Genomic DNA, 27,687 nt, shown 5'->3' with positions numbered 1-27,687 from the left:
AAAATGCTACTATTATTTTTATCCTGTGGAAGGCAGTGTTGCTTTAAACAGTAGAGAGCGTATACAGGTACACACGCATAGATTGTATTTTCCATTTTATACATGCAAGGATTCTTTAAATAATTCATTACACTTTTTCTTTAACATATGTAGTTTTTCACATAAAGCCCAAGTAAAGGGCTGTGAGGACTTCTAATAGGATCACCATATAGCCATGACACTTTCTGATTCATGATTTACAAGAAATCAAGAAATAGAGTTGGAGACATTTAGACTAGCCTACAAATCTCTGTGTGTGTGTTTTAATGTTTCCAGCCAAGAACCTTAAACAAAAAGTGTAGCATTAAAAAACTTCCCTTCGTCCCCGAGACCCCCCAACTCTAGACACTGAATCCCCGGAGACCTAAGCTGGGTCGTCGGAGTCTGGGGCGCGAGGCGGCAGGTGAGAGGCTCGGGTCCCGTAGGGGTCTGCGCGGGCGGGCGCCGGGAGGTCGCCCAGCCAGTCAGTGCCGAAAGGACCGTGAACTCCAGGGGCCAACGATCACCGGGTGCGGAACTCAACGTTTCCGCCAGTTCCTGGACTTACTCCAGTAAAAACAAACAAACAAACAAATAAACAGCAACAACAACAAAAATACTAACAGCAATGGGACTGTAATAAATCAACTTGGAGTGGGTGCAGGCGGTTCCAGGACAACCCACACTTAGTCTAGGATCCCGAAGATCCCTCATCCAGCTTTCCCCGGGGCAAGCGGCGAAGCGCTAAGCAAGGCTGATCACTGTCCTCAGTGATCACCGAACCCGCGCACAGAACCCGTGGCCCCACGCTCTCCTATCCCCGCCAGCCGCAGACTAGCCTCACTGCCACTCCGCGCGCAGGAGGAACTGGCAGCCGCAGACGTGAGGAAAGCTGCCGCGGCTTCAAACTCCGTAGTGCGCAGGCGCGACACACAACGCGCAGGCGCCGCCTAGAAGTGACTTCTCCAAAAAGTGTGTTAGTTCCTGGTCACCTGAGCTCCGGGTGACGCGGCTGCGGTAGCTGCGGATACACGCCTTCCGCGGGTCCTGCCTGGCGACCCCGACCTCCTCCTGCTGTCTCTCCGCTCCGCCACCCCAAACCCGCCAAGGTCCTGTCCTTTCCCTCCTGTCCTTTCCCAGCGTTGGGCCGGACCGGGCCGAGCCGGGCCGCCCGGGCGCGGTCTTTAACCATGGCGTGCCTCTTCAAGAAGAAAACCGTGGATGGTGAGTTCCAGGCCGGGCTGAAGGGGCCCAGCTCTGCGTTTTCCCAGCGTCTTTCGGGGCCTGCCGGCCGGGATTCTGCCTACTGTCTGTCCCTGGAGGCGGGGCTGGATCAAGTGGTCCCACAGGTGACCGCCCTCGCTGCACTTCTCTGCCTCCCTCTTGCTTCTGACTCACCTCACCTTAGGCTCACCTAGGCAGTCTGGTTGCTTCCCTAGCCTCACGCTTCCCCCACCCTCGGGTTTTCCTCAGCAGGATGCTGAGCGTTTCGAGAAGGCTAGCGGGGTGCTGCTGGCCCCTGAGTGTCAATAGATTGGAGAGCTGATGGATTTCTTGTTGGTTTCCTCTGCTTCGATTGTTGCTCTTCGGCTGGGAGATGTACTACTTGTAGGCATCCAGACAGGAAACTTGCAGTCTCGGAATGGGGAGGGGAGGGGATAACAGGCTCCAGTTAAGAAATGAAGTTGGGTCTGGGTCGGTTGCTTCTTTAAGAACACCCCATCAATAAAGAGATATGAAACAAATGCTTTTTTTGATTGACCCCAGTAGAAAAATAAACCCCAGAGAAGTGCCCAGATTTAGTTTTCATAATGGATTTTTCTCCCTTATGATTATCATTTGCCAACTAAAATAAGAGATGGGGTATGTATTGTCTTCATAGAAGTTTAACATGTAAAGATACTTGGGTTGTTTCCCACATTTAGCTTAATATCATCTTGAGGGGGAAAAAGTGAATGTAAAAGAATGTATAAGTTTTATGGTGCTCATATGCGATGCCTGTAATGTGTTTATATAATACTTGATATTTTCATTGACTGCTACCAGCAATTAAATTCATTCAAGTTATTTAAAAATTGTGTTCCCCATTATATGTTTAGTCTAGGTTGTTGCTGGTTCAGCCAAAGAATCACTTCTTTGTAAGGGTCTAATTCTGCCACAAAAGGAGCAGTGGTAGCTAGACGGTGATTGGTACAAATAGGGTGCTCCGTCCAGACCTGGAAGTAACTCCTTCATTCCTTTGTGTTGACTATTCCAATGCCAGCAAAATTATTTTGGGGAGGATAACAAAGAAGTCATGTCTGCCCTGCTACTCTACTCTTCATTTCAACACATAATGCTCCTTTACCTCTAATTTATCAGATGACATAATACATTTTTCCTTAATCTGGGTGACTGAACATTTTTTTGATTTATTGAGTTTTTATTAAGTATCATTTGCAATACCTGGAATAACTACCAACTTGGTATATAATGTGATCAATGATGTGAAATGGATTTTATGTGTGCTTTTCATGAGAATGCTGCTTAATCTTTAATATGGCACTTTATTTTTTCAATGTTTTGGCTACCACTGTTGTGAGCTTCACTTATTTTACAGTACTCTAGGGAGTGGGGATGGGGGAACGATTTATTTTCTTTTTGCTTGAGTTTTATATAGTTACAGGTTTTTTTGTTGTTTAGCTTTATATAGTGAGAATTTACTAAATGGAGGAAAAATGGTTTAATCTCCCTTACTGTGATGTTACGATTAGAGTTAATTTTTTTTAACAATAAAAACCAAACATTCTAGTTTTAATTGCTTAATACCGTCAAGTATTTTCAAAGACATAAATCTCAGTTCTGTGCTTCCTGGTGCCTTCGGAAATCTAGTGACTATTGTACTTGAAGTGTAGAGGGGAGAGAAGAAAGACAATGGGGATGTGCAATGAGTGTTTAACTGTATACTCATTTGCAGTTATTTCTTCCAAGAAATAACGTTTTTGCTGAATAGATTTATTTGTAAAAAAAAGTCTTAAGGACTCTTGCTAGGAACTATGCCACTAAATTAACCATATGTGCAATTTCCAAATGTAAATTTGGCCAGCAGGTACATTTACTATAAACTACCAAGATGCATACTTGATGTTTTCTTACATTATCATTTCCATTCCAATCATTTACTGACATCTTAATAAATAGATCTGTATTTTCATTATTTTGACGTAGAGCTTTACTTTTTTTACTCCCTGTTTTATTGAAAGGAAGGTTTTTTGTTTTGTCTAAAAGGTGACAGCATTCTTCTTGGTAATGAGGCTGTATATTATGAATATGAAATTTAATATATTTTTATTTCTTTCTCTCAGATCCTTGGATTGATCATGAGCTCTTTTATTGTATGCTGACTTCTAAATCTGTTCCAGCAGTAATGAAATTCTGATATATAAGGGAAATATGTACCTGCCTATAGATCTGGGGAATAATTGAATCTTTTTTTCTGTTTGGATTGGCTGAAAGAGTTATACACTGTATCATTAAAGACTCCTGCACATGTAAATTAAAAAGGAAGACAACATTACAGCACTTATTACTATTCAGAGTTATGTTTAATTCATTTTTGACAGAGAGATGAACAAGTCTCTGCAGTGTACACTTTGCTAAAGAAATTAGTGAGAGGTTTACCTCAAGAGAAGGGAAGGATCCTTTGGAATTTGAAATTACAATTGTGTACTACTTGGTTTTCCTTTTACCTGTGTAAGGATATACATATGTGTGTGTGTATATGTATATAGTATTATGTTTACCTACAGTGTTTATTTTCCCCATTTGTAGACTAATAGTGACCTATTTAGGGAAGCTAATTATGAACCTGTAAATCAGGATCCCACTAGGACTTGTCATAAATGCACAACTAAACATGCCTTAAAAGTGAAGTTCTTTAAACACTGTATAAGTTTTGTCTGTTAACCTCAGTAGAGACAAATTTGACTAAACCAACACTGTGCTAACCATTGTGCATGCAGTATCTTATTTCTCGTAAAACCTGCAAGTACTCATATAACATCCTTATAAAATGAGAAAAGCAAAGGACTAAGTCATGTGTTCAAGATCATACAGCTATTAAGTGTGAGAGCTAGGACCTCATCCCTTTGAGTATTATTATTACTTTTTTCTTACTAGAGATTGATAATGAAACAGTTTAATTTTGCTCCTCTTATCAAGCACATGGAATTCTCAACGTTTGGTAGATACCATGCAACATTTGCATTCTTTCTGGAACCAGACTTTTCTTTTGGAATTAGTGGTAGAACTTTACTTTGTAATGGTGGTGGCACTGGAAATAACCCACTCCTGACTCTCCCTGGACACAGCATTTCTTCGGAAGTATGACCAGTTGCTTTTTGCTGTTATCTAAACCTTTTGAAGAAGTAGTGATGTCTTATCTCCTCTTCTTTACTTAACAGACTGCCTCCCCCACCTTATAGCAGTAGATGTTGCTTAGATCATCAGTAACTTCTAGATTGTAAAATCTAATGGCCGTTATTAGTGATCGTCTCTTGGGCCTATGTTTTGCATTTGATCCTGATAATTAATTTATTCTCTGAAATTCCCTCTCTTAACTTCCCAGACATAACACTCTCTTAATTTTCCCCAAATTGCTCTGACCGCTCCTTTCTTTCTCCTTTCCGTATTTTTTTTTATTTTTATTTTTCTTAAACCTACCCCTTATATGTTAGTGTTCTTCTTGGTTCCATCCTAGGCTACCACTGTTCTAACTGCATTCTCTCCCTGCATGATTTTATTTACTCCTATTTTAAGTATAACTTAAGTACTGATATATCCCAAATCTGTGTCTCTAGATGTATTTTTGAGTTTCAGGCCAGATGTCCAACAATTCGCTGAATATCTGTACCTAGGTGTCTCACAGTACCTCAAACTCAAGATCCCATACAAAACTCATCATATCTTCATCCAGTGTTGACAGTGCTAGATGTTGCCCTCTACCATCAACTAATTACCAAGTCCTGCTTCTTTTGCTTGTTAAATATTGGACACATAGGATCTTCCTCTGTGTTCCTGCAACTCTTTGCTCTAATTCGGATCCTACTTACCTTGTACTTGACTATATCAACTTTTTGCTTTGCTTTCCTATAGCTTCGTAGCCCTTAAATCCTTCATCCACAAAGTTGCGTGTGTAATTGAAACTTGAACCCAAATCTGACTGTTACCCCTCAGTGTAAACCCCCTTATGAAATCTCTTGCACCAACAGGATTCACTGTGAGAGTTTTAATAATGCATGTGTGGCTCTCCTTGAACTGACCCTTCCCTTTCTAGCCATCTCTGGACATTTTGGTGTCCAGCAGCACTGTTCTTCTGTTCATTGGTATCTACCGTACTCTTTCTCGCCCTGACATATTTTTGCTTTTGATGGCCTTATGCCTAGAATTCCCTTTTTCTCTTCCTCTAGCGAACCTGAACTATCCTAGGTTTATTTCTTCTCAAAGTCTCTATTAAGTACCTCACTACTTGTGTTCCCCTTTTGTGGCATTTTTTTTCTGACTTGGATTCACTAGAACCGTAATAGAGCCTCCTGTACTTTCAAAGTTGAATAATGCTTATTCTGAGTCTCTTCTACATTCCATGTTTGTAAGGGGCTTCAGAGTCTTCAGCAGAAATGAAAATGTATCTGCAAGAGTTTCTAATTTAGAGATTAAATCTCTAAAATAATATCATTTACTAACCAAAGTAGTATTTCCAACATCCAGGGCTTAGAAGAACCTGGATCCACACTTTGCCACCCACTGTGAACTTTAGTGCAAGTTAGAGGTAATTTGAAGAACACTACAGAGAGAAGAGGAACAAAGCTTCTTGGCTTTTGCCTCATTGGGATGATATTTGCATATGCTAGTTGTCCAGAATTCAGAAACTATGAGGTTTTGACTAAGTTGGGATAAATCCCCTGTCATTGTATCAGTTGTGATGCCACATTTCTGATGTTAAAAGGAAGTAAAATGGAATATCTTTCAGAAACATTTTTTTTTTCTCTATTCCAGAATAAAATACACCATTCTCCTGGTGGCACCTGCAGAATTCAGGTCTTTCCCAGGATGTTATGTGTCCCTTTAGTACTCCTTATTCTGGATATTTAAAAAACTCAAATTTTACTTTCTACTTAACCCCTCCATTCTTGACATACCATAGAAAAATAATTGAACATGGGATTGAGGAACACAGTATACTCCTCTGAGCATTTTCTTAGAAAAACATTCTCCCTCCTTTTAGAACAGTTATTTCTGTAGGCAAAATGTGTTCCTTCTGTATTTCCACATCCCCAGCGTGACACCAAAGACAGACATCTCCTTTCTGGCTACCATTTCATATCTTCAGGTCCATTGGCCTGTGAGGCTTTTCTTCCAGGACACATTCCCTCTCATTCTCTCATTTATCTAAGCTGAAAAATGCGCTTTGACAGTTTTCTGAACTGAAGTTTTATTGATGATGTTACTAAAGCTTTTGTCATTGAGGACCAAACGAGACTCAAAAGTCTGCTGACATGTGCCCATCTCAAAACCTTGTTTTAGTTCTTGAAAACACTGGCATTTTTATGGTTATAAATTGGTTCAGATTAATTCCTCAGGGCTTGAGTGACTTTTGAGAGTTACTAGTAGGAGAAAAAAATTATTTTTGCTACGGCATATGCTACCATAGGTCTTGGCTTGACTCTCCCATTTTCTCTTCAGTGTTTTGCCTCTTCCAAGTCCTGCTGTTTCTCAGCTTAAACCTGGTTCTTAAGTTGGTTGGCTCCCTGACCATGTATAGGTGGAATAAAGCTGTTGGCATGATCCCCCTTTTTTCTTTTTATTTTCTATAGTTGCCTTTTGTTTTCTTTTTACCATGTATTAGAACTGATTAGTTAAGCTGATAATATTTGTCCCTGAGTGTCAGATATACCATTCCCAAAACCTGAGAAGCAAATTTGGTTTGCATATCAAATTCTAATTACTTTGTACCCACTCTCACTCTCATTTTCCTTCTGCGTTTGAGTAAATCTTGTTCCTAGAACCAGAACTTTCTAAATAGTGACCTTTAATGTTTCTTTTTAATGCCTTAGCTTTTGAGTTTGTAATAGTTTTGCAGTGTTTTTTTTTTTCTTCATCAACCCAAGATGAAACATTCTCACATAGCCAGGACTTCTTTTCACTTTACTGTTCATTGGCAAGCTCCATCATGCCTAGTTAGCTGAATTCACACTCACTCTGGACTTTTCTTGTATCCATAGCACAATTAGGGTTTGTCCAGTGCTGTTTCCAGTGTCACAGTGCTCCCTGTTCCCACTGATACTAGCTGTTACAGAGCTTGTAGGTGAAGTCTAAAGTAGAAGCTACCTCTTCCCTGGAGATCTTGATACCTTGAAACTAGTCAATGGAGATTATAAAGTAGGATGTGGGAACATTTTGTTTCTATCTCAATTCATATGATGATTAGGTTTAGAGGAACTGATAGGCAATAAAATCGCATAGATAAAAATGTATTTTCTCAAATTAAATATATTTAATAGTAGGAAATTTGGCTTATTAAATTAAAAAGTCTGTTACGACTTTTTAAAGTGAAAAACACAACATACAGTATAGTGGCTACTTGTCTGGTAGATCAGCTTGAATCCTGCTGACTGGTGGAGATTTGCGTACTGTTCCCGCATTCCTGAGGCATTCATCCCGAACTGCCTTACAAACTTGAGATAGCCCCCCACCTTCCCCCAAAAGAAAGGCACTTTAAATAGTGTTACTCACAAATTAATGAATGTCCATATTTATACTTGATAAATACTTTTTGCTTTTATCCTCAAATGTACAAATTATATCTAAACTAATGATAGGGAGGACAGGCATGATTCAAGTTGGGGCCCTCAAACCCCAAGCAGAGAATTCTGGTGAGCTAGACTGGACCATATGGGAGACCTTTTTTGTTTTGTTTTTATTTTTTATTTTTTGACCTTTTATTTTTTGTAAGCAGATAAACCATATTGACTCAGAACCAAACAAGGCAGAAATAGCTTGTGTCTCCTAAGTCCAAGACTTAAGTCTATGATCTTATCACTCTGCTGTAGACCTGTCTATTTCCTTCAGAAAGAAAAACCTGAAAGACTTGAGATAGGCTTTTAATGCCCAGGGTGGAGCTGGCCTGGGTGGCCTTTTCTAAGTGTTGTGCTGGGCATGGGCGAAGAGAGGGTGTTGGATGAATCAAGCCTCCAGACCCTTTTTATCTCACTGAATGGTAAGAGAGAGAATATGCTATATCATATCCATGTACCTTTGGCATTTGCACAGTGTGAAGTTTTCTATTACCACCTATTGTGATGTCTTTGCAGCAAACCACAAGGTAGAAGAAGTCCTAGAGAATGAAAAATTCAGTGTACACCCTTATCTGCCTGAAGAAAGAAGCAGAGGATAGACAGGAGTCAAGCACTCTGTCTCTCTTAGGTGGCAACAGTTCCCTGTACATGTTTCTGTCATGATCTTGCCTCACATTGAAAAATGGGGAAAGTAGAAAGTTATAAGGGAAATAGCCTATTATTTCAATGCTCCACGTTTCCATTATAGAAAGCTAGCTATCATATTTCAGATTTTACTATTGTTAAATTATCTTTTTTGACAACTGATTTTGTTTTACATTTTAAAGACGTGTTAAATATGCCTGTAAGAGGAATCCTTTCACATTTCAATGTATGTGTTTGTACTCCCATAGATCGCTACTAAGTATGATGTATTGGGATGGTATTTGCATGAAGAAAGGTGGGACTACAAACAAGCAAGTAAATAAATATATGTATTCCCTTCTCTTAAAGAGATTGTAATCTTGGGATGAAATCATACCTACTAAGAAATAAATCTAGTGGATAATAAACGTGGCTGTAAAAACATGAAAATTGTCTCAGACCATTTTCATATTATTCCTTCTGAATTATCTAGAAGACCAGATTATTAAACGTGGATTTAATATAGCGATTATTTTTAAAAAAGAAGAGTAATTTGTTAGTTTTATTAGTATATTTCTATTGTCTCATATGAAAATATGTTTTACTGTCTTTCCATAATATGTTTTAAAGTGTTGTGATTATGTTTTAGTATGTAACATTAGCCGCTCTGAGTTTATAGCTTAGAACTGTTTAAATATTAATAGGCCTATTAACAACTATGGGGCTGTGGAATATGCGGTAGTTAATTTTCTTTATTTTTCTTTTATGATATACAGTGACTGTTATGGTACATATAGTTACATTAAATTGAGAAAAGTGAAATCAAACTATTTTAATTAAATTGCATGTTTTGTTGAATTCGCATGTAATCGTACTTGTTTTCCCATAAAGATGGCTATACCTAGCCTCGATGGTTCTCAATACCTACTGGGTGTTCAGCAATTCAGTTCAGTTCTGACAGTAATTATCTAGAGTTAGGGCAGACCCTATAAGTGGAAGACAGTCCCGCAAGACTGCCCTACTTCAGATGCCACTTGAAAGTCCCAGGTTGCCACCAGTACTTCTGACTGACCAGGTTTTCCTACAACTTCATCTTCAGGTTTGATAATTCACTAGGACAACTCTGAGAACTCATCAGAGTGCTTCATTTACTGTTACTGGTGTATTTTAAAGTATACAACTAGAAATAGCCAAATGGAAGTGATCCATAGGTCAAGGGTCGAGGGTGGAGGACAGAGCTTCCATGCCCTCTCTGGGTATGCCATCTTCCTGGCATATCAGTGTGTTCACCAACTGAGAGATTCTCTGAATCTCTTAGTTAAGGTTTTTTTATAACCCTATCTCAAGCACCCACCTCTGCTGACATGTGGGGGTGGGGTTAAAATGTCTCACCCTTTAGTCAAGTGTTTGGTCTTTCTGGTGACCAACCTTTCTGAGGCTATCAGCTGCCCTCCCACACCTACCCCATATACTCAGATATGGTGCACAGGAGCTTGTTGTGAATAACAAAAGACATTCCTATCATTCAAGAAATTTCAAGGGTTTTAGGCCCTCTGTGCCGGGAACCCAGGACAAAGACCAAATTTATATGTTTAATTATATCACCCTCGTAATGAAAAAATGTATATAGATAGAATTTTAGATCTTAACTTTGAGCAGTTGCTGTGTGCCTGTGTCAATTATCTGGCCACAATTTAACTTCTCAGTATAGTGGCTTGTCTTTCTGAGCAGTACTGTTGTAGCTTGTATGAGACCATCATCATGACCGGGCGCAGTGGCTCATGCCTGTAATCCCAGCACTTCGGAAGGCTGAGGCGGGTGGATCACCTGAGTCAGGAGTTCGAGACCAGCCTGGCCAACATGGTGAAACCCCGTCTCTACTAAAAATACAAAAATTAGCCAGGCATGGTGGCACATCCCTGTAATCCCAGATACTTGGGAAGCTGAGGCAGGAGAATCACTTGAACCTGAGAGGTGAACCAAGATCGCGCCATTGTACTCCAGTCTGGGTGACATGAGTGAAACTCTGTCTCAAAACAAAACAAAACATCTGATACTGCCAATTCATCTTATACTAGTTGAGTTTAGGGAGTCCTTAGTAGACAAAGGAGTTGTACTCCAGAAATTCATTTATTTTTTGAGTTTAAAATTTAGAGCACATTTTCTATGGAAACAGCGGGGTAAGTGGTAAATGTTTTTTATATCAGTCCATTGGCTTTGACAAAATAGGGAACTAAGTCCAAAAGAAGATCGGGTGTGTTTGAGTGTTGCGGATGAAGAGGTTCATGATTCCATTGAAAGATAGGGAAATGAGAGTGTGTTTGTTATTTGGGGTCAGTCTATAGATGTCTGAGGAAAGGTGTGTATTATGGACTGAATTGTCCCCTCTGCCCCCCACAATTCATATGACAAAGCTCTGACCACTCATGTGACTCTATTTGGGGATAGTGCCCTTAAGGATGTAATCGAGGTTAAATAAAGTCAGATGAGGCCCTGATTCAATGACTGCTATCCTTAGAAGAAGAGAAAAATCCACAGGGAAAAGGCCATCTGAGAACACAGCAAGAAGGTGGCCATCTGCAAGCCAAGGAGAGAGGCCTCAGGAAAAATTAAACCTGCTGGCACCTAGACTCCTTTCAGCCATCAGCGCTGTGAGAAAATACATTTTTGTTGTTTAAGCCATCCACTTTGTGATATTTCGTTGTGGCAGCCCTGGCAAACTAATACAGCATGTTCCAATCCATACTCTAGGGGATACTGGTGTCTAGGAAATATTAATAGATATTTCTTAAAGACAATTCTTAATACATTTGGTCAATAATCTATGATATATTCTCCATTTAAAGATTAACAATGCATACCCATGTATTAAACATTCCCAGAAGCCTTGAAGCAAAGAAATGTGTTTAATTTTTTTTTTCAGTTTTAACATTTCCCAAATACATTTATCTGTGGATCTTCCACACCCTCTCTTTTAAATGAAATGTATGTTTCCTATTAAGTCTCACTCATTTTAGAAGAAGAAAGTAGGTGGCAGGAGAGAAAGCCCCCCCTTTCTTTATCTCTATTGGAGATATGCCATGGTTTCATATTCCTGTATTTAAACAACATGTAGAATACCTCACTAGTAAATCCTAAGTATTAGATGCCCACCAGTATAAAACTGAGAAACAGAATAAGCAAAAGAGATATGATAGATGTTTTGTAGGTAGGATATAGGAGTTTTGACATCTTATTTTAACTTTTATTCAGAAAGTCATTGTGGTTGATTAGTTTTATCAATAATATGACTATAGTAACTACTAACTGTAACTATTATAACTATAGAATAACTATCTTAAGATAATAATTTTTGACTTTGTTGTTTTAATTGAAGTTGAATTCATATAACATTAACCATTTTAAAGTGAACAGTTCAGTGACATTTAGTACATTCATTCACAATAATGTGTTACCACTACCTGTATCTAGTTCTAAAACATTTTCATCACCTCCAAATAAAATCCTGTACCCTTTAAGCAGTAACTTACCATTCTGCCTTCTCCTCAACCCCTGCCATATACCAGTTTGCTTTGTCTGTATGGATTTACCTCTGATATATAAATGTAATTATAAATTGTGATGTTTTCTATCTGGCATCTTCACTTACCATAATGTTTTTGAGGTTCACGCATGTTGTAGTATGTATCAGTACTTCATTCTTTTGATAGCTACGTAATACTCCATTGTATTTATATACCACAATTTGTTTATCTGTGCACCTCTTTGTGGTCATTTGGGTTACTTCCACTTTTTGGCTAATGTTACTAATGCTGTGAACATTCATGTAGAAGTATTTGTTTGAATACTTATTTCACTTCTTTCCGGTAGATATCTAAGAGTAGAATTACTCGGTCATACAGTAATTTGATGTTTCACTTTTTGAGGAATCACCAAACTGTTAAGCATAGTAACCAAACCATTATACATTCCTATGAGCAATATGCAAGGGTTCCAATTTTCACGTTTTCATTAGCACTTATTTTCCTTTTATAAAAAATTATTCATTCTAATCCATGTGAAGTAGTATTATTTTCTTTAGGACTAATGATGTGGAGCACCCTTTTTATGTGTTCATTGGCCATTTGTATATCTTCTTTGGAGAAATGTCTGTTCAGGCCTTTAGCCCATTTAAAAGTTGGGTTGTTTGTATCTTGTTTCTTGAGTTATGAGAATTTTTTATATATTCTGCATACCAGACTCTTATCAGATATATTATTTGCATATATTTTCTCTTATTCTATAGGTTGTCTTTTCACCTGATAATGTCCTTTAATGCATAAAAAATTTTAATTTTCACCAAGTCCAATTTATCTTTTTTTTTTTTCTTTTGCTCTTTATGCTTTTAGTGTTATATTTAAGAATGTAATGCCAAATCCCAGGTCATAAAGATTTACTTGTGTGTGTTCTAAGGTTCAACTCTTACATTTGGGTTATTGATCTTTTTTGAGTTAATTTTTGTATACAGTGTGATGTAAAGGTCCAACTTTATTCTTTTTCATGTGGATGTCCAGATTTCCCAGTACTATTCGATGAAGAGACTGTTCTTTCTCTGTTGCTGTTGTTGTTTTTCAATCTCTTTATTAAAAAGTTAGTCTAGTGAAGTAGTTAAGATCACTGGTTCAAGAAACAGAATGGTTGGATCCAACCAAATCTGGTGTTACTACTTGCTACTTATGTGGCTTTGGGCAAGCCACTTAACCTTCCTAACGTTCAGTTTTCTTATATATAAAATAATAGAAACTCCATAGCATTATTATGAACATTAAATTGTGTAATGTCTGTAACTTAACACAATTTCTGACAATAAGAGATCAGCGTTGCCAAGAATTAACACTGATATCTGATCTTTTGAAGAAACCACTGTTTAGTAACAACTAACCCAGATTACAGTGCATCAGGCCTAGAGTAAAATTTTAATTCTTCAAAAGGTAGGTCTAAAGAATCCCAATGAATTCAGATAAATTAGAAAGATACTATAATTGAGAGGATACTTGCAATATGTCAGAACATTTGTATGTTATTTACTCCTTACTGTCCTTTCTTATGAAAAAGAAAGCTGAGATTTCGAGTATCAGCTAACTCTTCCAAGGTGTAATCATGATGATCAGGTGGCTGAGGTGAGATTCAAATCCAGATCTGCCTCATTGGAAAGTCTGGTGATTCACTCTGTTAATACTTACGGCAGAAAACCAAACATATTTAATAAACATGTAACCTGTCTTCCTTTCTGAATTTCATATAGTATTAAAGTAAGGAGACATGAAAAGGGTGTGTGTGTGTGACATATATATGTGCTATATAAAACATTGTATACTAATCAGTTCTCTAGGGGAATATTTTATTGTGGTTTAATACTTTTGGTTAAATCTCAGACTGTAGCATATTTCCATTCACCTGCTATCAATTATTTATATTTTATTAATATTTATAATTCAGGTTTTAATACTTAACTAATTTTTTAGCATATTAAAGTAAAAAAAAAAATTGACATCTAGTAAATCTAAGGGTTTTTTTTTTTTTTTTTTGGACATGGAATTTCCCTCCTGTTGCCCGGGCTGGAGTGCTGGAGTACAATGGCATGATCTCGGCTCAACAGCCACCTCCCAGATTCAAGCTATTCTACCACAGCCTCCCGAGTAGCTGGGATTACAGGCATGTGCCACCACACCCAGTTAATTTTGTATTTTTAGTAGAGACGGCTTTTCTCCATGTTGGTCAGGCTGATCTCGAACTCCTGACCTTAGGTGATCCACCCGCCTCCACCTCCCAAAGTGCTGGGATTACATGCGTGAGCCACCGTGCCCAGCCAATATAAGATTTTTAAAAATCATGATCTGTGAATCTGGTATTTTAAATGTTATTGAAAATTTTACAACCCATAAATTTAGGTTTCTTTTGTGATTCTCCTAGATGTAATAAAGGAACAGAATCGAGAGTTACGAGGTACACAGAGGGCTATAATCAGAGATCGAGCAGCTTTAGAGAAACAAGAAAAACAGCTGGTAAGTAGAACATTAAATTTCAGTTTAACTTTTCAAACAAATTTGGAAATTACTGTAGGAATAATTAGCTAACTAGGAAAAAGGCACATGGCAGGTGGCAGGTGATTTACTTAACTAAGAAATGGCAGTTAATAATTTTTGTGTCTTCTGCTTACCTTTGTTTATTGTGTCATTCTGCTGACTTTTATTGGGATTCTGTGTATTCTGTTGATTATAGAATCAAATTATTCTTCAGTTTGTGAGAGTCATGAGTATCTAGGAAGAAATATTGCTCAAGGCAGAACCACCGTCTTAGTTAACAACAAAGATAAAATAGTCATGGAAAACAAAGAAAGGTTATTTTAAAAATTACATTAACTCAGAGGAGTCTTGCTTGATATTTTAAAGATCATTGTGTTTTTGACAATGAATGTACTTTTATAATAGACTGATCTGCTTCATTTTTAAATATTCTTTATGCTATGTTTTTATGTGTATATTACCTCAAATCTCTAAAAAATAGCTTGAGGGATAATTGACATGCAATAAACTGTACATATTTCAGGTGTACAATTTGATAGGTTTTGACATATGTATAAACTCATGAAACCATTATTACAGTCAAGGTAATGAACATACCCATCTTCCCCAAAGTTTCCTTATGCCCCTGGAAATCCCTCCTACCCATCCCTGCCTGTCTCCCTTTTTCCTGATGAAGCAAATACTGATCTGTCACTGTAGATGAGTTTTCATTTCTAGAATTTTATGTAAATGGAATCATAGAATATCAACTCCTTTTTATGGCCTCTTTCACTCAGCTGATTATTTTGAGGTTAATCAGTGCTGTTTCATGCATTAGTGTTAATTACTTTTTGTTGATGAGTATTATTCAATTGTTTGGATATTTCACAATTTGTTTATCTATTTACTAGCCAGTGGACGTTTGGGTTGTTTCCAGGTATTGGTTGTTTGAATAAAGTTGCTTTAAACATTCAATCAAAGTTCTTGTAAACATGGTTTTCATTTTTCTTGGGTGTATTCCTGAGTGACATTGCTGGGTCATAGGGTAAATGTATGTTTAACTGCTAAAAAATTAAAACTAAAGTGCTGAAAAATTTGCAGAGTGCCCGTAATGTTTTCTCTTCCCATTAGTAATGTATGAAAGTTACAGTTGTTTCCCATACTTGGAGTTGACAGTCTTTAATTTTAGCCATTTTGTGGGTGTATAGTAGATTGTCATTTTAAATTTCATTTTCTTAATCACTAATGCTGTTGAACATCTTTTTATATACCTGTTTACTGTTTACTTACCTTTTTTGCCAGAGTGTCTGTTCAAATATTTTACCTATTTTTTCATCAAATGGTTTTCTTTCTTAGTTACAATAGATTTTTATATATTGTGGAAACAAATGCTTTATCAAGTATATGTTGTGCAAATATTCTTTCCAAGTTCTTAACCTTGTCCTTCATTTTCCTAAGTGTCTTTTGAGGAATGAAAGGGTTTTTTTGGCTTATTTTGATCAAGTACAATTTTTTATTCTTTTATTCTTTTTTTTCAATGTTGGAGTTTCTTACAAATGTCAATTACGTCAAATTGGTGATAGTGTTTTCTAAGTCTTCTGTATCATTGCAGATCTTCTGTCTGCTTGTCACAATTAGAGTGTATGCGTAAGAGTGGAGTTGTTAATATTTCTCATCCTTTTTTCTCTAACTAGTACTTTTAGTGTACTACTTACTTTTAGTGTACTAGCTATGAGTGCCTAACCCAAAGTCAGTAATATTTTCTCCTGTGTTTTCTTCTAGAAATAATTCAGTTTTAGTTCTTCCATTTAAAACTGTGAACCATATTGAATTAAGTTTCAGTATGGTGTCAGGTAAGGGTGGAGGTTCACTTTTTGCATATGGAAGGTCAGTTGTTTCAACATAATTATTGCTGACGCTTTCCCTTGTCATCTTTGTGGAAAACCAGTTGTCCAAACGTAGGCATCTTTCTGGGCTCTAGTCCATTGATTTATATGACTGTTTTTAAGCTAATACCACATTATTTTTGTTAAAAAAGGTTTAAAGTAAGTCTAAAAGTGAGCATTAATCTTTCCACTTCACACTTCTTTTTTCCTAATTGTTTTGGCTGTTTTAGGTGCTTTGCATATCTATAGGAACTTTAGAATACAAATCAGTTTCTACAAAAAAGATCAGATTTTGATTGGGATTACGTTGAATATGTACATATTAACATTGTGTCATAAGACATATTAACATAATGTTAATTAACGTTAACAGAAGAGATATTAACATTATGTCTTCTGACCTATGAAGGTATTATATCTCTCCATTATGTAGATCCCTATTTATTTAGATCTTCAATTTTCCTCAGCAGTGTTTTGTACTTGTTGAAATGGTTGTGTGGTTTTCTTTTTTATTCTGTCAATACAGTGAATTACTTTGATTATCAAAAGTTGGATCAACCTTTTGTTCCAGGCACACACCTCACTTGTTAATGATATATTTTTTTAATATATTTTCAGTTTGCTGAAATTTTAAGAATATCTGCATCTGTGTTCATAAAATATACTGATTTGTAGTTTTTTGTGTGTGTAGTGTAGGCAGCAGTGCAGTGTTTTTATTTGATTTTGATATCAGGGTAATAATGCCGGCCTAGTAATGCTGGCCTCATAGCATGAGTTGGCAAGGGTCCTATACTCTTTTCTTTAATGAAAGAGTTTGTATAGTTCTTCCTTAAATGTATGATAGGATTCATCAGTAAAGTCATATGTGAATGAAGATTTTCTTTGTAGGTAGATTATTGAACTACAAATTATTTTTTAAAATTGATATACAGTGGATTAGGTCATCTGTCTTATTGAATGATCTTGGTGGCTTTAGTCTGAGAAGTAACTTGTCCATTTCTATTACATTTTAAAATATACTGATATGTTGTTTATAATATTCCCTTACTATCCTTTAACATCTTTAGGATAAGAAGTGATGCCCTTCTTTGCTTTCTCGGTATTTGTAACCGTGTTCTCTCCCTCTCACTGTCTGTCTCTTTCTCAGTTTTTTTTGTCATCAGCCTGGTTAGTAGTTAATCAATTTGATTGATCTATTAAAAAAAAAACACACACACACACACAAAAAAAACAGCTTTTGCTTTTTGGTTTCACTGATTTTCTGTATGGATTTTTTTTTTTTTTTTTTTTTTTTTTTTGTGATGGAGTCTCATTTTGTCACCAGTCTGGAGTGCAGTGGCGCCATCTCAGTTCCCTGCAACGTCTGCCTTCCGGGTTCAAGTGATTCTTCTGCCTCAGCCTCCCAAGTGCCTGGGACTACAGGCGTGTGCCACCACGCCCAGCTAATTTTTTTGTATTTTTAGTTGAGACAAGGTTTCACCATGTTGGCCAGGATGGTCTCGATCTCTTGACCTCATTATCCACCCGCCTCGGCCTCCCAAAGTGCTGAGATTACAGGCGTGAGCCACTGTGCCTGGCCAGATTTTTCCTTCCTAGTTTGTATATTTATTTTCTTGTTTATCTTATTTCCTTACTTTGTGTTTCATTTGTATTTCTTTTTTCTATGTTATGTTGAAGCTTATGAAGTATTCATTTTTTTTCAAATGCAAACTTCAATGCTGTAAACTCTTCTAAGAGCAATTTTAATTGCAGCTCACAAATTTTTATGTTGTATTTTCACTTAAGTTCAAAATATTATTTCCTCTGTGCTTTTTTTCTTTAACCCATGACTTATTTAGAACGATTATTTTTAAATTTCCACTTATTTGTGATTTTCTTTTCATATTTTTCTTATGAATTTTGAGTTTCATTGTAGTTAGCATACTTTGTGTGATTCCAGTCCTTTGAAATTTATTGAGCCCTGTTTTCTGATGTAGAATATGGAATACTTTGCTGATTGTTTAGTGACACTTGTAAAGAATGTATATTCTGCTGTCAATGTTGGAGTTTCCTACAAATGTCAGTGAGGTCAAATTGGTGATAGTGTTTTTGAAGCCTTCTGTATCACTGCAGATTTTCTGTCTACTTGTAACAATTAGGCTTTATGCTTAAGAGTGGAGTTGCTGATATTTCTCATGCTAATTATACATTTGTCTATTTCTCCTTTCAGTTCTGTCCATTGTGTTTTACATATTTTGAATCACTTTTATTAGGTACATACACATTTAAGATTTTCCTGGTATTGATTCCCTTATATCATTATGAAATACCCCTTTCTGTTTCTGTAGTATTCCTCGTTCTCAAGTTTATTTCATCTCTATTAATATAGCCACTCTGGATTGGCAGGTTTTGATAAGTATGTGTATAGCGTATATTTTTCTGTCCTTTTACTTGACTGTTTTTGTATAAGTTGGTGTCTTCAGATAGCATATAGTTGGGTTTGCTTTCTTATTTAATCCAACAGTCTGTCTTATAATTGAGGTATAAAATGGACTATTTTATTTAATGTAATTGTATTATTAGTTTTAGATCTATCACCTTGCCCTTTATTGCTCTGTCCCACCAACTCTTTGCTTGTATGTTTGTTCTTTTTCTCTTACCTTCTTTTGGATAGTCTTTTTTTTTTTAATTTTCTTTTGGGCTCTACATGTGCACTGTTTTGTAGATTTGCTTTGTATTCATGGATGAAGATACCAGTTCTGTCCTTTCCATGTAAACATGTAGACTAAATTTCCTTCTTAGATTACTCTTTTGCTCTATGACTTTATAATAGCTTCTTCCCCTCTTCATGATCGGGGAGAAAGGGTCTGTTATGTATATTAGATCCGTTCTTCTGAAATAAATTATTGAGAACTACCCCTTAATGATTTTATTTTATTTTGTTTGTTTCTTCTCTTAGGAATTAGAAATTAAGAAAATGGCCAAGATTGGTAATAAGGAAGCTTGCAGAGTTTTAGCCAAACAGCTCGTGCATCTACGGAAACAGAAGACGAGAACTTTTGCTGTAAGTTCCAAAGTTACTTCTATGTCTACACAAACAAAAGTGATGAATTCCCAAATGAAGATGGCTGGAGCAATGTCTACCACAGCAAAAGTAAGTGGGAGCTTTTATATTCATAGATTTATAATTTTATAAACGATATTTAAATATCAATATTGAAAGCAGATTTAAAAGCACCTTCTGGTATATATGTGGTATAAAATGTATGTAATTTTTAGTAAAATGAGTTATAATACTAGATAATCCAGGTAATTACTTCTAGATTCTTTATTGGTATGTTTTAATACAAAATTTATTGTTTGAGGACAATCCATTTTCTTTCTTTTTTTTTTAAGACGGAGTCTTGCTCTGTCACACAGGCTGGAGTGCGGTGGCAAGATTTCGGCTCCCTGAAGCCTCCGCCTCCTGGGTTCAAGCGATTCTCCTGCCTCAGCCTCCTGAGTAGCTGGGATTACAGGCATGCACCACCACCACACCTGGCTAATTTTTGCATTTTTAGTAGAGACGAGGTTTCACATGTTGGCCAGGCTGCTCTCGAACTCCTGACCTCAGATGATTCGCCTGCCTCTGCCTCCCAAAGTGCTGGGATTACAGACGTGAGCCACTGCGCCTGGCCAACAGTCCCATTTTCGAAAGATCACATGTAGCTTCTAATTTTATAAAATTGACTTTTAAAAGTATTTGCTTTTTTCCCCTCAAATTGTCAGATGATTTTTGACTTTATCTCTTTGTATGTTGTGACTACCTTTGAGTGATAATTTCCTCTTGATTCATTTTTATGAATGTGTCAGAAGGTCACATAAATAGTAAGAAAGATTTATCAGATTGCTAGAACTGATGTTTAACTTACTGCATGCACACACAAACACATTTTTCTATATCTATAATCAGTGTTTTTACTGTAGAGTTTAAAGGACTCTGAATCTTTCAGTCATTTAATAAATAAAGCACTCCTTGATACTGTTAGTAATCAAAAGAGGCTAAGACAGAAGGTCTGCTTTCACAGATTTTATAGTTCAATTGGGGGAGCTTAAGATATGTCTCTAGGAACCTACCCACTATATATCAGTCGTGCTAAGCTTTATGAATTGCACAGACCTTTGAGTAGGGTGATCTAAAAGACATTGCATAAGACAGAGGTTTTAAGAATATCATTAGAGGTTAGATGTACAGAAGAGGGATTATGAATATGAAGTGCAAAAGAAAAAAAAAGCTTCAGAGGAAAGTACAAGCTTTATGATAGGGAAATGGTATACACGGGCAATTTTTTGTTATTCATAGTAGTTATGTCCCATGAAGCCAGGAACACTGAAATAGTGCATATTGAACCATTGCTCCCAGGGGAAATACTGAGTTATATTTCTGTGAGCCTTTGCCCACAACATTTTTTCATCACCTAATCTGTACCTGACTAACCTTGTGTTTCTGTTTAAAGATGCCATATTTAATAGATAGTTGATTTGCTCATATTGAGCTCATGACTAATGGGACTATATCTCATTCCCCAACAAAGCTTATCTAACATATATTTTCTCCATAAAGCGCATCATGTCCTTCTTTCACTTAGGAACACTGGGCAGCATGTTTGGGGATACAATGTTTGGGGATCATTTTTTATCAGTGAAATCACCAACAAAAAGTAGAAAAGTGAGAAAAATGTGACACTAAATAAACTGTGGAAAGGACACTTAATTTGCAGTAAGAAGGCAGAACATCAACTTGTTTGACCTCAGCTGGAAATGTGCATGTTGGGTGACTCAGATGTTTTGCTGCTTTGTAAATGTCCACAGATAAGCGTTAAAACACTGCAGGTATTCATTTGAGGTTACAAATACATTTTAATGAGTAGGTAAATTCTCAAATGTGGAATCCACAAGTAAGGAGTGTTAACTGTAATTGTGTTTGAGACAGCAGAGCACATGCAAGTCGAATGCTGTACAAACGTACAGTTAGAAGGAATAAATTCAATCTTTCATAGCAGAGTAGGGAGATTATAGTTAACAAAAATATATTGTACTTGGGTGGTGGACACCCTAAACACTCTGACTAGATCACTATGCATTATATGTGTGTAACAAATTTTTAGATGTACCCAATACATTTGTGCAAATAAAGAGTAGAGTGCATCCATTTTGTGAAGTACAAAAAGTACAGTGACATATTATAATCTTTAAAATGAGAAAGTTTCAAGCCTCAAGCCGGGCATGGTGGCTCATGCCTGTAATCTCAGCGCTTTGGGAGGTCAAGGCAGGCAGATCACTTGAGGCCAGGAGTTCAAGACCAGTCTGGCCAACATGGCAAAACCCCACCTCTACTAAAAATACAAAAATTAGCTGGGCATGGTGGTGGGCATCTGTAATCCCAGCTACTTGGGAGGCTGAGGCAGGAGAATTGCAGAAACCTGAGAGGCAAAGGTTGCAGTGAGCCGAGATCACGCCGCTGCACTCCAGCCTGGGTGACAGAGAGAGACTCTGTCTCAAAAAAAAAAGAAGAGAGAGAGAACGTTTCAGTATACATTTTGTGTCTCAGTTACTGTATTCTTTTTGATTGTCTGATTTTTGAGACAGTCTTGCTCTGTTGCCCAGGCTGGAGTGCAATGGTGCAATCTTGGCTCACAGCAACCTCTGCCTCCCAGGTTCTAGCCATTTTCCTGCCACAGCCTCCTGAGTAGCTGGCATTGTGGGTGTGAGCCACTATGCCTCGCTAATTTTTGTATATTTAGTAGAGATGGGTTTTTACCGTGTTGGCTAGGCTAGTCTCAAACTCCTGGCCTCAAGTGGCAAGAGAAAACATAGCGCGTTTAAGGAATGAAAGATGTGTCTAGAGAGCAATAGTGCAAAGTTTAATCCATGTTAGGGCTCATAGGCAAATTATGGAATTTGACTTTTAGCACTTAAGAGCACTGGAAAGCCACTAGAGAGTTAGGTGTGTTGGGGGTGGGCAGGGATGAGGGGAATGCAGTGTCATACTTGGAAAGAATACTTTGACTACAGCATTGCATGCAGTTGAGAAAGGACTATTTGCTTCATATCTTTGAAATCAACGTGTTTTCTATTGTAGGGTTTCTTTTAATATACTGAATTAGCTATATAATGCATACACATATGTTTATCATGCATATATTATGCATCATATATATAAAAATACAGTCATGTCTGCCTTAACATTCTGAAAAATTCATCTTAGGCAATTTTATCATTGTGCAAACATTTTGGAGTATACTTACAAAAACCTAGGTGATACAGCCTACTACGCATCTAGGCTATATGGTATAGCCTGTTGGTCCTAGGCTACACTGTACTGAATTTCGTAGGCAGTTGTAACATAATGGTTTAAGTATCTGTGTATCTAAACATAGCTAAACATAAGAAAGGTATAGTAAAAATGGAGTATCATAATCTTATGGGGCCACTGTCGTATATGCTGTGGGTCATTAACCAAAATGTAAGCACATGACACATGATTGTAAATAAATTTTGGTGATACTAGAGAACATTAATCTCTTAGTGAAATGAGTTGTGAATGTATAATGTAAGAGAATTGTTTTCACATAGTTTTTCAAAACTCACATTTTTATGTTTTTTTAAACCATCGTTTTAAATGTGTTAATAGATTAAGTATGTATGCTAGTATATCTTCTAATCTTTTTAAATTTAGACATTAAAAATGTTAATGAAAGTTTTTATAAAAATTAAATTTAAAAATTTATTGACATTACCTACTTGCCACATAAACAGGTAAATTTAATTTTCTTATTTGAATAGCAAAGGATTTTATGCTGATAATGTTTTTTATTACATAATTTCTTGCCTGCTGTTCAGATGAGATTTTCCACACTGGTCTTTATTATATAGATGTTAAGCAGATGGTTTCCAAATGACTATTTCATTTTTTTCTAGAATATTTAACACTCTATGTTTGATTACGGTAGGATGGCTATCTTTTAAAAGCCTGTCTATATTTGATGTGTTCCCTTTTGACTTACTTCATAGTAAAATTTTCAGAATTATGAAAGTAACATGAATCTTGTAAATACATTTAAAGACAATGCAGGCAGTTAACAAGAAGATGGATCCACAAAAGACATTACAAACAATGCAGAATTTCCAGAAGGAAAACATGAAAATGGAGATGACTGAAGAAATGAGTAAGTTTAATAAGTTATAATGAAATATATAGTTTTCTTATCTTTAAATTAGACATTTATTTACTTTAAGTCTCATATTCTCATTCACGAAGGCAGAAATGATGAAACCGAAAATGACAGGCTCAAAATTCTATTTGTATTTAACTGAGGGAAAGGTATAAAATATGTTATGCCATATCTCTATTACACATTGGCTTTAGCAGTTTTACTTTATCGATTACTATACCAAAACCAACTTGTGAGGTAAATAATTCTTCATGATATAAGTCAGGCAGTTTCAGAGTTATGTCGACTCTTCGGTGCTATAGAAGATTTGCCTATATTAGGGGTAGAGGTAATGGAGCTCTTTTTTTTTTTTTGGTTTTTATTCTCATTTTTTTTTTCCCTCACACAAGAGTCTTCTAATATTTAGTTTTTGTCTTTTTGAATATAAACTAATTGCATGTTATGGTGGAAATGTATTTACAAAATCATTGTTTTGAAAGTATGTTTTCTAAATGTTTTACAACTATAAAACATGAAAAATAGAAAAAATAAATGTTTTACAACTGTGTAGGGATATACCAGTTTAGCTTTGCTTATCTGCTAGTATTTTAGTTTAACAGCATTTAATAACATTTAGTGTATAAAACAGTATCGAATTAAGTTGCCAGGGTGAATAAACTCATTATTATTCTAGTATTCTATTTCAGGACAGCTGTTTATATTCGCGGTTGTAATGATATTGCCTGTTTATCTTTGACAGCTCCAAAGTTCTGTAGTTTTCACTTCAGGCCTTTAGTTTGAAAACTCTGAGTTTTTTCAGGTTGTTGAAACATCATCAATCATATTTTAATGACTGAGAGAACTGTTTATTATATAAACTGTTATTTATATAATGATCATAGTATTGAACATGTGGTTTCCAATGCCAGTGATGGCAGTCTTTACCAGAGAAATGAACTTTTCCATTAAGCTATAATGAAAAGAATCAACAACCCTTACTTAATCAGATATCTATAATACCTACTGCAGTTGTTCTCATTTGTATTTTAATACATTGCAAATTAGTCTGTAGTATAATAGTAGTTATTGATGGTTACTCATTTTTTTTTAACAACCTAGTAAAATACACTAACAATATTTTCATCCCAAAATAAATTCAAGGTGTAAATCAACATATCTTTTTCCAGTTGGAATTTATATTCTGCCCTGTTGCTCCAAAGCTTGTTCACATTTAAGTTAAGACACAAGATCTTTGGGAAATCTTACAGTATACCTGTGATGAGCATTATGACATTTTTTCTGAAAGCGTTCTTTGTTAGTCTGATTACACCTCTCTCATCTTTTTCTTCTATCTACTTCATTCATTTTTTTTTTTCTGCAACCACTTCTTTACTTATAAACTCCGCATGACCTGGACTTATAAACTCCTCATGACCTGGATTTCACATCTCCCGTATTACTTTGCTAAGTTACATCTGAGAAACATACGGCTAAATTATTTTTTTCCAGGATCTTACCTCTGAGCATATTGATTAAATTCCTTCAGGGGTTTTCTGCTTACTACAAGATAAAATCCCCAAATTTTAAATAAAAAACACGAAGGAAGTATTTAGGTTATGAAACATCTTCAGTTTATACCCTAGATGACTGCCTACCTTACGTGACATTTTCCAGGGAGTCATGGTGCATAAACCCATAGATTATAGGTTTGTTACTATAGCAGTCCTAAACCAGGACACCCTGGTACAAGCATTCCATAGACAAAGACTCTTGTAGTAAACATTAAGCCTGTTTTTCAGGAGCCACAGTTACCAACATGATTACAAGGAAATCAGACTAGGTTACCTGTCTTTCTTCTTCTGGGGACATTCGCCAGATACCAGGAGAGGAACAATTTTAGGCTAACTGCTGTAATTTTTTTTTCCCCCAGACATTTTCCATTTATGTACCTTAAATAACAACCAAACAGAAGAACTTATTCTTTCTTGCTTGTGTCCCTGTTGCCTCACCATGACTTTGCCCAGGCCATTCCATTTTTGTATCTCTGTGTGGTTAAACCCTATGTATCCTTGCCAGATTACTTCACATGTTACTTCCTCCCAGTTGGATGTAATCTCCTTCTCTGAAACTTTGTAATCATTTATCTTTTCTCTTACCACAATCTGTTGAATTTTTTTTCTTTTATACTCAAGTGTCAACTACCCGAGGTCTTTATTTTTCTCCGTCTATACACCCATTGTATATGTATTGCATTTCAGGCACGAGGTGCCCAGTTTCAAAGATAAAAAAGACACAATCTCAATCCATCAAAAATTGTTTCCCCACAACTCAACATGATGCATTCTATACAGAGTGCTTTCAGTAAATATTTTGGGGAGGGAAGAGAGGTAGGAAAGGTTGTAGCAGTAATAATCCTGTTAAATCGGACATCATTCTTTAGGCAAATTTATTAAAATACTGAACCTTAGATTTCTTTAGAATGTTCTACATGTATCTTGAATGTAAATTTAAGAGGTATAAAAATATGATTATAGATATAAAAAGAGTAAATTGTTTTCCAGATATTAACAGGATATTTTATTCTTGCATATTCTTCCTCTACCAGCTTAATGAATACAATTTGTGAAATAATATTTAAAAGTCTTAAACACGTGGCTGTGAATATCACATGGTTTTTGTCTATTAGATGTAATTTTTTAAAAAACAGAGTAGACTTGTTTACTATAGGATAATTTGTGTTGAAATGAACATTATTCCAGATTTAATGGCTCAAATGTGTATTTATCAATGTACTTCACTGACATTTTGAAGGATTTTTTTAGTTCACTGAATTTGCTTTCTGTAATATACAAAATAGTTGAGCTAGACTGTAAATATATAAATCTAATCTGAAATTTGTTTGAAAGTAAATGCTTTGCTCCTTCTCCCTTATCCCCCAGTCAATGACACACTTGATGACATCTTTGACGGTTCTGATGATGAAGAAGAAAGCCAGGATATTGTGAATCAAGTTCTTGATGAAATTGGAATTGAAATTTCTGGAAAGGTATGAACATCATCTTTTCTTAGTTGGAAATAGTTTCTACCTACCACCTTTGTCACTTAATTGTTTTGTTTTTACTGTTAGGTACATGTTTTTTATTTCTGTTTCAAAAGTAAATTAAAGAGACCTCTGTACAGCACATCCTGTTATGTCCTAGTCCAAATGTTTGCTAATGCACGTTTTTGTTTTTCTTTGTTTAATATAGATGGCCAAAGCTCCATCAGCTGCTGGAAGCTTACCATCTGCCTCTACTTCAAAGGCTACAATCTCAGATGAAGAGATTGAACGGCAACTCAAGGCTTTAGGAGTAGATTAGTCAAAAAAAGTCATAATATTTTGCTTACTTATAATTATGTAGTATAAACCAAGCACAGTGCAGATTTCTTTTACAAAACACATGTATTTTGCGGAAAAAAAAAATGGAGACTGTGAGTGAACAGTTGTTTCCTAACCCATGGCTATTTTGAATCTTTTGCCAAAGAATGACAATGATGCAAAAATGGAAACAGTTTGGATTTTAATTAGAACTATTTAGGAGTGATGATGTGTAAAAAGTTGACTTCTCTTTTGCATGGCACAGAGAAATTATATTCCTTACTTCATGTCAGTTTATGTTCTAAATCTTTTTCACTGAATATAAAAATCTTGTTAAATGCCGTTAGGCACCAACTTAAAGAGGGTTGTAAAAATATTAAAAGTATATCATTAATTCTGTATCTGTTGCTTGTCTTTTGTAAGTGATTATGTGTTATGACCATAGGCAGTTACAGCTGCCAAATTATTTTTAAATGGTCAAAAAGAAGAGTGCTATTTAAACATCTGTCTTAAACAAAAACTGTCATAGCTTTTCTTTTTCTTTTTCCGTTGGGAGAACATTCTAGTTGGTAAGTTTATTACCTTTCAAAATGTGCTTGGCACCTGCCTTAAATAGCACAGATCTATTGTGCACATCTTTAAATTATTTCAGCTGGCAGAAAAGAATTACATTTAAAACCGAAAGCAAGGCCTCACTACAAAGATTATCCTGGCTTTTTCCTCTCTCTGGGCCTAATTGAAATACGTACTCTT

At 36.1% G+C, this 27,687-nt stretch overlaps 1 protein-coding gene across 1 annotated transcript; it reads left to right on the top strand.

Moving 5' to 3' along the window:
• Positions 1-1,004: 1,004 nt before the first annotated feature.
• On the top strand, positions 1,005-27,687 carry CHMP2B (charged multivesicular body protein 2B). The gene is given in 6 exon segments (NM_001266802.1): positions 1,005-1,242; positions 14,427-14,518; positions 19,343-19,537; positions 23,489-23,591; positions 26,516-26,622; positions 26,825-27,687. Coding segments are annotated over 6 exon segments (642 nt in total). The 5' UTR covers positions 1,005-1,208; the 3' UTR covers positions 26,936-27,687.

Source organism: Macaca mulatta, chromosome 2, assembly GCF_049350105.2.
Source record: "Macaca mulatta isolate MMU2019108-1 chromosome 2, T2T-MMU8v2.0, whole genome shotgun sequence".
In the NCBI taxonomy this organism is placed as follows: domain Eukaryota; kingdom Metazoa; phylum Chordata; class Mammalia; order Primates; family Cercopithecidae; genus Macaca; species Macaca mulatta.
Note: the sequence above shows the minus strand (reverse complement) of the source record. Positions and strands in the feature narration are given on the sequence as shown.